The sequence below is a fragment of the Capra hircus genome, unplaced genomic scaffold, assembly GCF_001704415.2.
Source record: "Capra hircus breed San Clemente unplaced genomic scaffold, ASM170441v1, whole genome shotgun sequence".
Taxonomy (NCBI): domain Eukaryota; kingdom Metazoa; phylum Chordata; class Mammalia; order Artiodactyla; family Bovidae; genus Capra; species Capra hircus.
In genome coordinates, this window is record NW_017216058.1 from 1,493 (window position 1) to 11,759 (window position 10,267).

General features: G+C 60.6%; 1 protein-coding gene across 1 annotated transcript; it reads left to right on the forward strand.

The window, feature by feature from the left end:
• Positions 1-4,908: 4,908 nt before the first annotated feature.
• LOC106503294 (voltage-dependent calcium channel gamma-4 subunit) lies at positions 4,909-9,202 on the forward strand (the record flags this gene model as incomplete). The annotated part of the gene is given in 2 exon segments (XM_013972652.2): positions 4,909-4,992; positions 9,066-9,202. Coding segments are annotated over 2 exon segments (221 nt in total), but the record flags the coding sequence as incomplete, so codon positions are not given.
• Positions 9,203-10,267: the final 1,065 nt, after the last annotated feature.

The following is a 10,267-nucleotide window of genomic DNA, read 5'->3' on the forward strand; positions in this document are numbered from 1 at the left end:
GGTGTGAGGGGCGGCCATAAACTGCCTGTCGCTGGTTTGGTCCTGCAGGGCCCGCCCCCAGAAGCGGGCAGAAGGGGCCCGAAAAGTGGGGGATGGGGACATCTCCCCAGCGGCCCCCACCCTCCTGCTCAGAGGTCCTCCCGGAGGTGGGGGTCCTGATCCCCAATCCTCCAGCTCCACAAGCGTGGAGCGTGTGTGCAGTCCCCCCGGGTGACCTTCCCAGTGCCACGGGTCAAAGGCAAGAGTAACAGGAGCTGGTGATGCTGCGCGGGGCTGGGGGCCGCTCTGAGGAGCGAAGGTGGGCAGAGAGGTGAGTGTGGGCACGTGGGCGTCGGCGAGGAGCGCGGAGGTAGCGACAGTGAAAATGCTCCGCAGGCCGAAAGGGAGCGCGTGAAGGCTGTCATCACACCACCTGACGCTCTTTTCTCCAGGGCTCCCCCAGGTACCACTGACTTCCCAGGAGGCCAGCTGTGGAGGCTCGCATCACCCCTAAAGTGACTCACGGGGTGACCAGCTCTCCCGGCTTTCCCGCAGCGTCCCCAGGTTTAGTGCTGAGTCCTGGTGCCCGTACCCACTGTCCATCAGGGCACACCTGCAGGGTGGGACCGTGACCGCCCAGCGGGGAGGAACTAGGAGACTCACCCGCACTCGTGCCCGCTACGGTCACGGCCCCCAGCCTCCGCAGCCTGCGGCCCTGCCGTCACCGCAGACGCAAACCCGCGCTTCCCTTAGAGTCAAAGACCTGGGTCCTTCTTTTTCTCAAGAAACCTCACTGGCTCATTTTCAGACATTGTAGAAAATGTGCGAAACAGAAACGAAATGTAAGGAGGGCAACCGAGTTCACTCAGAAGCAAAGCGGAGGCCACAGCTTAGGGTCTTTCTTTCCAGACACTTCCTGTGCCTGGAGAAATACCTGGGGCTTGATGGACATAGAGAAAGGGCACTTGAGCTGTTGCAGGCATTCCTGAACCTTTTCTCCACAAAATCCTCCTGGAGTCTCGGGGCAGGAGGGCTCCCCAGGACCCGAGTCCTGAGTTCTACCCAATGAAGGAATAACTCAGCAGAGGCCATGTGTCCCACGAGATCTCTTCACATGGGGGTCTCCTGACCCCGAGAAGGAGAGAACCACTTGTCTCCAGGAGCAGAGACCACGACCCCAGGAGGGCCTTGGTATTCCTGCGGCCTGGCCAATCTGGGACCCCCAAATTAACCGCTGCCCTATGCACCACTTAAGAGCCCAGGGGCATGCAGGCTCTGCCGTGTCCGACTGTGCGACCCCATGGACTGTAGCCCACCAGGCTCCTCTGTCCATGGGATTTCCCAGGCGAGAATACTGCAGTGGGTTGCCATTTCTTCTAGGGGATCTTTCTGACTCAGGGATTGAACCTGTGTTTCTGATGTCTCCTGCCTTGGCAGGCAGATTCTTTACTGCTGGTGCCACCTGGGAAGCCCACGTCTTAATAGATAACACAGCAAACCGCCTGATTACCGAAAGAGGACATGCGTGAGGGGAGTCTGGCTGGTGTTCTCTCTTCTCACGTCAGCCGTTAACTTTCTCCCTGTTCAGTGCCTTGGGGCCGACGCTAACAGAATTGGATTCGACAGGGATAAATGTGAAGTCCTTCAGACTAAACACTCCACAGAAACAGGTTGGGGGCGGTGAGGCTGGGAGGCTGAGTCTCAGGGACAGCAGGTCTGGGAGCAGAAGCTAGGGATCCAGAGACAGGCGGGGCAGGGCCCTCGGCTCTGGGCGTCAGACCCAGCCCCGGCGGGGGCTGCTGTGGGGGCTGTCCTTCTGGGTGACCCGGAGCTGGGAGCGAGGCTGGAGATGGGCCGGAACCATTGATAGAGAAACCGCTGAAGGAAATGGGGAGATACGACCTCGGACATATCCACTAAGGGCAAGTACCCAGGTTCTCGCCTTGGGGGGTGGGGAGCAATCTTGTCAGGCTCCCCGTGTGCTCTCTGCAGTGCCCACTTCTTTAGGCTGGGGTGGGGGGAGCAGGCTGGTGGGAGTGCAGTCGGCTTCCAGCCCGTGATAAGGTCAGGCTAGGGGACGAGTCTGGTCCCAGCTGTGGCAGCTTGCCAACCACCTCCTGCGCATCCTCAAGCCTCGGTCCTCACTTTCGTGCAACGCCCGGATGGCTGGAGAAACCGCTGGTCCCTCGTCCCATCGGACACAATTCCTCTCTTTGATACCTTGAAGGGCTGACACGTGATAGATGACGGACTCTTTTATTCCCAGAGGTTACATGTATTTCCCACAGATGGAGTTTCATGGGGTCAGGTTGACTTCTCAGGAATTTGAAGCTAAAGCTGTTTGGACACAGAATGCCTTGGGAGGGGAGAGGTGCCCCCCACTGGCTGGGAGACCGGGGTTGAGGGAGCTCTGCACCAGGGGTTCTGGGAGCCTGAGAGTTTGGGGGTCTCACCGCACGCCCAGCTGGAAGACCCTTCTGCAGGTGCAGCACATCCAGATCCCTGGGTGTCCCCCAGGGGCCCCGCAGCTGAGGGAGGAGCAGGAAGGCCCACATGTCTGTCCACCTTCTTGCAGGGCTGGCCTCCAACAGGCAAACCAGGAGTGTTTGTTACACTTCCTCTTGCACGGCAGCTCACCTGTGTTGGTCCCAGGGCTGCCATGATGAACGAAAGGACACTGTCATCTCACAGTCTGGAGCCCCAGGCCCTGCACCTCTGAGGCCCGCGTGGGGCTCCCCCTAGCCCAGCCCTGGCTGGCGGCGCTGCCCCTCTGTCCCACCCCTCGGCTGGATGACGAACCGTAACCACGCATGGTGGCACAGACACCTAAGACCGTGTGTGAAAAAGTGTGTTAACATGTTGGACAGTGTGATTCCTATTTAAATTTCTGTCAAATAGAAAACAGCACCCTAAATGCAGAGTGGAGGTTGGCGAAATGCACTGGAAAGGCCTCCGGAGCGGGCGTGTCTGTGTGCAACGACGCTTTAAGTCTGTTTTCTTCATATACATTATATTGAATATATAAATATATGGGTTTCTCATTTCTGCCGAAACACAGTGTCAGCAAGATCAGCGAGGGAGCAGGTGCTAGTTTCCTAGTCCCTATGCTGTTTCCTAAGATTTTCAGCAACTTTTGGATTAGTATCAGTTTATTATTTTTTATTAAAAAAAGCTTTTTAAACGTTAAATCTATAGGTATTGACCTTGAGAGGTGTGTGCATGTTATTACATGGAAAGAGTAGGTGGCAGAGTGAAGTGTGTTGTGTTATCCCTTTTTCAAAATAGGGGATACGGCCGTTCTGGAAACCAGCATGGTGGTCTCCAAGAGCAAACACGCAGCATCACGACCCCCAGCAGCTGCACTCCCAGGCATCTGGCCCACAGAAGTGTGACTTTGATTCACCTCCAATCCTGTTCATAGCAGCATTAGTAGAAACAGCTGGAAACCACAGGTGTGCTAGCTGGAAATGACCCAGGTGTCATAAACTGTGGTACAGCTGTGCCATAGACTACTGCTCTGCAGTCAGAAGGAGCAAGCTGATGATACCACAACCGGTGAACCTGGAATTATGCTGAATGAAACAGCCAGTCCCCACAGGCTATAGGCTGTCTGATTCCATTTATAGAAACGGAGGTCATCGCGGTGGTTGCCCTGGGTCAGGGGAGTGGATGTGGCTGTGGGTGGCATGAGGGGCCCTCAGGGCGGTGGGTGTCCCTGATGAGCAGTGCCAGGACCCTGGCTATGACGCTGTCACTGGAGAAGACTCAGTAACAGGGACACGGAGCTTCCCTGCACTGTTCCTTGCAACTGCATGTAAATCTAAATTACCTCCAAGTAAAAAGATCAATGTTTTAAAAGCAGGGGAGCCTCACAGACATGTGCGCAGGCTGGTATGCAACCAGAGAAGGGGGTGGGAAGATGACCGCTGACCACTGACCCCTGGAGAGCAGCCCTGAAGGGAGATTGTTGCCAACCTCTCAGTGCTTGACTGTGCTGACAAGCATGGGGGACTTGGTGGTTTTGTTTAGACCCATAAAGTAGACGATGAGATGGTTGGATGGCATCACCGACTCACAGAACATGAGTTTGAGCAAACTCTGGGAGACAGTGAAGGACAGGGAAGCCTGGCGTGCTGTAGTCCATGGGGTCACAAAGAGCTGGACACGACTGAGTGCCTGAACAACAGCAAAAATAAAGTAGCCCAAAAAGTGTGCGGGGCGGGGGTGAGGGCAGAGAGTGCCGCCTCGCCCGCCATGCTGGAGACACTGGCACGGCACCCCCGCCGCCTGGAGCTGCGCGCGCCCCCCGGCCTCCCTGACACCACCCTGCCCGGCGCTGCCCCCTCTTGTCTCAAATGCTCGTGGCTCACCCCCAGCTCAGGCCCTCGCCACCGAGGGAGACCCGCAGAGTGTCCATAGCAGCACTCTCCCCTGAGCATCACCGTGGGCCAGGAGGCGTCTGCAGGCCTTTCTGTGTCAGCTCAGGCCCCAGGAGAGGAGGCAAGTGGTAGTCCCCATTCTACAGAGATGAGGTGGGTAATTAAGGTGTTCGTGCCTGACTCACACAGAGCATGCCATCGAAGCGTGTCCCACGTAGGGTGCCATCCCTGACACCCTTAGCTGTCCCCAGCTGTCCTGACCAAGGCCAGCCTGCCCCACAGGGGCCCTGGAGACCAGCACCCCAGCTCTGAAGGCAGCAGCTCAGGACCCAACGGAGGGGTACGGCCAGCCGTGGGCACGTTCCCCGCTGAGTGGTCTGCCTCTGTGCGCCGACCCCCTTGCCCACGCCCCTGTCATGCCTGGGCTGCCCTTCTGCTCCCCTGAGCCCAGGGCCTGCCCAGAGCCGGGTACACACAACATGCAAGTCTGGGTGAGCAGAGGTGGGGGCCCTTGGGACACTCACACAGCTCTTTTCCTCTGCTCCTCCAGGGATCTACAAAGGACACTGCTTTCGGATCAACCACTTCCCAGAGGACAACGATTATGACCACGACAGCTCGGAGTACCTCCTCCGTGAGTGCCAGGATCCTGCCTCCCCCCGGGCATGGGATGGGGGACGGGAGGCAGGCAGGCGCTGGAGGAAGGACGGGCCCCGTGAGTGCAGAGGGGCCGGTCTCTGGTGCTCCCGACACTCCCCTCCAACTCAGGATACTGACTTCAGAGGATGGGGTGTGGTTAGGCCTGTTATGACATGCTGGTCACCCCCGTGCAGTTACTGGCTGGGAGGACACACCAGGTCGGGGCTGGCAAGAGGGGAGGAGGGTGGGGTGTCCCGCTGCCCGGGGCTGCTACAGGTTGCTGTCTTCAGAGGAGCTGATCACAACAGCTGGTTCTGAGGCAAGGACGTTAGAGACGTTGGCTTGCCCAGGCCCAGCATCCCCAGGGGGCTGAGACACCCCAAGGATACCGCCCGGCCAGCACTGGAGCTGCCTGCTTCTCCGCACCCTTACCCAGCAATCTACTCTTGACAAGTCAGATTAAATCACACACTGAGACAGCTGGCGGGTGCCAGGCGGCCTGTAGGACCAGCCTTGGGTCCATGGGCCTCAAGTCTCTCCAGCACCCACTGGTGGAGCCCCCAGCTCTGCCCCTGAGCCCCCTGCCCAGGTCCTGAGACGGTGCTGGCCCCCAAACTGGAGCCAGAAGTCAGAGGACAAACCCGGCCCCACACCCCAAATCCAGATCTCCTCCCCGGGCTGTGGCCACCTGCCTGGGAGGAAGGATGGAGCCTCAGCCAGGGGAGGGGCCTGGAAACGGAGAAACAGCATGGTTTTGAAGTCACTCTCCCCTCCCACATCAGCCCAGACACACGCAGAGCTGCTCCCACCTGCTCCCCCGGGAGCGGGGCTGGCTTCATGTATGGAGAATCGATACCAGCGTCCACAGAGGGAGCACAGTCCACTCTGCACCTGCCTATGGACCGTTTTTTCTAAGAGAAAGGACTGGTTCTGAGTCATCTCGTGAAAGAGAACAGCACGTGGTTCCCATGGAGTCCAGAGCCAGAACCGGAAACCATGTCGCCGGATCTGCCTCCTATCCCTCCCCCTCCCCTTCTGCTCTTCCTCCGGCCTGTCTTCTCTTTCTGCTTCCTGGGGTCGGTGCTGACCCGAGCACGTGCCTTCCGCGGGGCTGCCACAGAGGGTTGTGCAGGTTGCGCACTGCACAGCTAGGGGATGGCACTGGCGTGGACCGTGGCGCGAGTAACACCATGAGCTGAGCGGCATGTGGGCTGCACAGCCAACTAGGGTGGTCACTGGTGCTCAGCCCTGACTCAGCCCACCAGGGCAGGCAGACGGTTCCCAAGGCTCTGGGGGCAGATCTGCTCCACTACTGGGCCTTGGGACTGCGGGGAAGGGGCACCAGAGAAGCATCCGTTCCCTCCCACTTCCCGCTTGAACTTGAGGTTAACTGGCCCTGGCTCTTCCTCTTTACCTCCCGCCCTGCCCTCACCCTGGTCCCCAGAGGGCTGGCATCTCTGGAGGGCCCCAAGACACGTCAGCCCGGAGGTCAGACGCGTGGCTTCCTCGGGTCCCTGCCAGAGCAGAGGAGATGGTCAGACAGGAGGAAGGCAGGGCGTTTGGTGAAGGACTGATTACAGAGATGTGCAGGGATGGGGGAGGGGCAGTGAGCACACAGGCGGGGGCAGCGGAAGGACCCCTGGCCCTTGGCCTGCGCGGGCGACAGAGGCAGGTACAGGCTCCTGGACCAGAGGAGCTGTGAGGCCCGGGCCGCCAGGAAGGAGCTGTGGCTTGACAAAGGGACACAGCCTCCTCAGCCCCGTCCTCGTCCTCAGGAGGAAGCCAGGGCAGTAATGTCTCCAAAGCTAGAGTGAAGGGGCCCCAGTGATCCGGTCCCTGGTGTCAGCCGCCCAAGGCCCAAGGCAGAAGGGAGAAAGGTGGCCGAGGACCAGGGGCAGCAAACTGAGCCTGTGCCGCCCACTCACTGCCCACTCACTGCCCGGCCTCAGGCTCACACTGCCCGCAATCCCCCGGGGTGCCCAGGGCTAGGCTCACACTGCCTGTAAGCCCCCTGGGGTACCTGGCACCAGGCTCACTGCCCACAAGCCCTTCGGGGTACCTGGTGCCAGTCTTACTGCCCACAAGCCCCCCGGGGTGCCCAGGGCCAGTCTCACTGCCCGCAAGCCCTCTGGGGTGCCCAGGGCCAGGCTCACTGCCTGCAAGCCCCCCAGGGTGCCCGGGGCCAAGCTCACTGCCTGCAAGCCCCCCAGGGTGCCCGGGGCCAAGCTCACTGCCTGCAAGCTCCCCGGGGTGCCCGGGGCCAGGCTCACTGCCCGCAAGCCCCTCGGGGTGCCCAGGGCCAGGCTCGCTGCCTGCAAGCTCCCTGGGGTGCCTGGGGCCAGTCTCACTGCCCACAAGCCCCCCGGGGTGCCCAGCACCAGGCTAACTGCCCACAAGCCCCTCAGGGTGCCCAGGGCCAGGTGTGAGGCTGGGAGCACCCAGCAATGGTTTCCCAAATGAAATGAGGGCACGTCAGCGATGGAAGCTAACAGCCTGAGAAGGAAATGCTTCCTCCACCGTGCGCTGTGGGGAGACCAGTGGGTTCATTGAGGAGCCCAAGGAAGAGAAGGGTGCTGCCTCCAGGACTGTGACCTCGAGTTTTGGTGGAGTGGGGAGGGCAGAGCTGATCTCCATCAAGGGACTGGTGTTCCCCTCAAAGGCTGCAGAAACAACGAGAACTGGCCCTGAAGTTGAGCTCCAGAGAGCAGATAACTGTAAGCTTAGGAAGCAGTCTGAGGAAGAACTAGGCAGAGGAAGTAGGTAATATTCCAGGACAGGCCAAGGTCCTGGGCACTGCGGCCAGCTGACCTGTGTTCCCTGATTCCCTGCCATTTCTCTCCCGCCAGTCCAACTGGCCTCTGGAGTCCCTGTCCCCCTTGCCTTGGGCCTGGCCCCCCCTTTCCCAGGCTCCGCGTTTTAGGCTCGGTGGAGGGTTTCTGTGCTAACCTCAAAGCGCTGGTGTCGGGGCTGCCAGAGCCCACGCTGTGCCTCTGGGCAGACGCAGATCCTTGCCAGGGCTGGATGTGGCCAGGAGTGGGCTGGCATCAGCCCTGCTCTGTGCAAGACCCGGCCTGCCCCTCGGTTGGCGCCCGCAAGTCCAGCGCTCCAGGCGAGCCCATGCGGTGAGGGATGGCCCTCACACGACAGGCAGGCAGGGTACACAACAGCTCTGGGCCTGGCTGACCTAGGCGACGGTAGAGGCTCCAGCCTTTCCCGCCTCCAGCCCCTCGGACCCACCGCAGGACCAAGGCCTTGAGAGGGCCCCGGCCGCCGTGCTGGCAGCGCACATCAGAGGAGCGTTTCAGAGGCCCACAGGAAACCTCCCCCAGGGCGGCGGCTGCAAGAAGGCTGGGGGGGGCGCGGGAAGAAGAGCCTCATTCGATGCCCCGCACAGACCCCTCTCTGTGCAGCACGGTATACACTGGTGGGCTTGCAAACAGGGAGACAAGCGCTGCCTTCAGACGCTGAAAGCACCAAACCCCCTCAGCTGGCTCGCCAGGGAGCCCTTCCAGCACTCCAGTCCCACGGGCCGGCCTCTGCACCCGGCTGGGAGGCGAGCTCCGGGCTCCGTTTCCCGCCGCCCCTGCCCTTCCTCCCAGCCAGGCCCTCCGGGAGCCGACATAGGGCCAAGTGCTCTGTGTATCTTATTCCACAGATTCTCACACAACCTTGACAAGGCAGCGTATTCTTCTCCTAAAGCTGCCATAATAAACTACCACAAAGGAGGAATCTGTGAGGGGTCCTCCCACAGCTTCCCAGTGGCCTCCCTGGGGGCACTGAGGGGCTCTCCTCCCGTCTGGCTGGCAGAAGTGTGGCCCACACCCAGGGAAAGGCTAAGAGAGACCCGGGCAGAGGTGACTCCAGGCCACTCGGCACATAGAGGAGTGACCGTGCCAGGGGCATCACTTGCTGGTCCAGCCTGCCCCCCCACCAGCCACTCCCTCCCTACCTCGGGTCTACGGGGCCAGAGGGGAAACTTCAAGGTCAGGGGGGCTCCCCTGTGCCCCCCAGGTGGGCCCGTAAGGAGGGTCGGTCTCACGGCCTCTCCACTCTGTCTCTGCCGGCCAGGCATCGTGCGTGCCTCCAGCGTCTTCCCCATCCTGAGCACCATCCTGCTCCTGCTCGGCGGGCTCTGCATCGGCGCCGGCAGGTTCTACAGCCGCAAGAACAACATCGTGCTCAGCGCCGGCATCCTCTTCGTGGCCCGCAGGTGAGCTGTCCGCTCGGGTCCCTGCTGCACACAGCGCTCCCCCGGGGGTGGGGGGAGCAGGCAGGCGGACGGTAGGATCACTGCGGGTGACTCACCTCAGCAGTCCAGGGGGGCGGGCAGGGGATGGGGAGCAGAAGCCCAGTGGGAATCAGGCCTCCTTCTGGGGTGATAAAATGATCAGGAACTAGATACAGGTGGTGGTCGTACTAGATGGCATTGAAGTGTGCACTTTAAAGGATTAGTTCTATGTTTTATGAACTCCACCTCAATTAGAAATAATAATAGCTAGTCCAGGTAGGAAAATGCCACAAAGGGGTGCCTTACAAGCCTGTCTCGGGGGAGCCTGGCTGAGGCGGGGATCAGGGAGGGACTCAGAAGGACTCTCAGAAGCCAAGCCCTGAAGGAGCTGTCCACGTAAAGACAGGTGAAGGGCACACGGCCAGGGAGGGTGCAGCAGCAGAGAAGTCAGCCTGCCTAGGCAGGGTGAGTGAGGAGGCGAGGGGTTAGGGTTAGGGATGAAGCCTCCCCCGCCCATCCTTACTGCCCACGTCTCCTGGCCAAGAGACACCACTCCCTTCCCGGCGGCTCCAAAATGGCTTCACACTTGCTCGTCTGAGCCCGGCTGCAGACAGCACACTGCACGCCCCGACGCTGCAGACGTGGAGAAGACCCCATCCAGTGGAGAGCCCAGCGGGCCTGAGGTGCTGGTGTGGGCAGCCAGGCCGCGTCTGAGGGGCTCAGCTCAGCCATGACCTCCTCCGGCCTCCAGGAGGCCCCAGGAGTGGAGGAGAACGGTCCAGCCAAGGTCCCAGGGCTGCTTGTTTGGAACAGGACACCTGATTTCTTGGCCTAGCTCCAGCAGATCGATGCCAGAAATGTAAGGAAGTGCAGCAACTCCCCCAAATTGTCATGCAGCTCCTGGCACTGCCCTAACAAGGTGTTTTCCTTGCAAAGAACCTTTTGTCTTCTACCAGCCTGGTGAGGAGGAGCGGCACAGGGGAGCAGTGAGCGCGAGGCCCAACTCGGCCCAGGCCTGTCCGCTCCCTGCACCCGGCCGCTG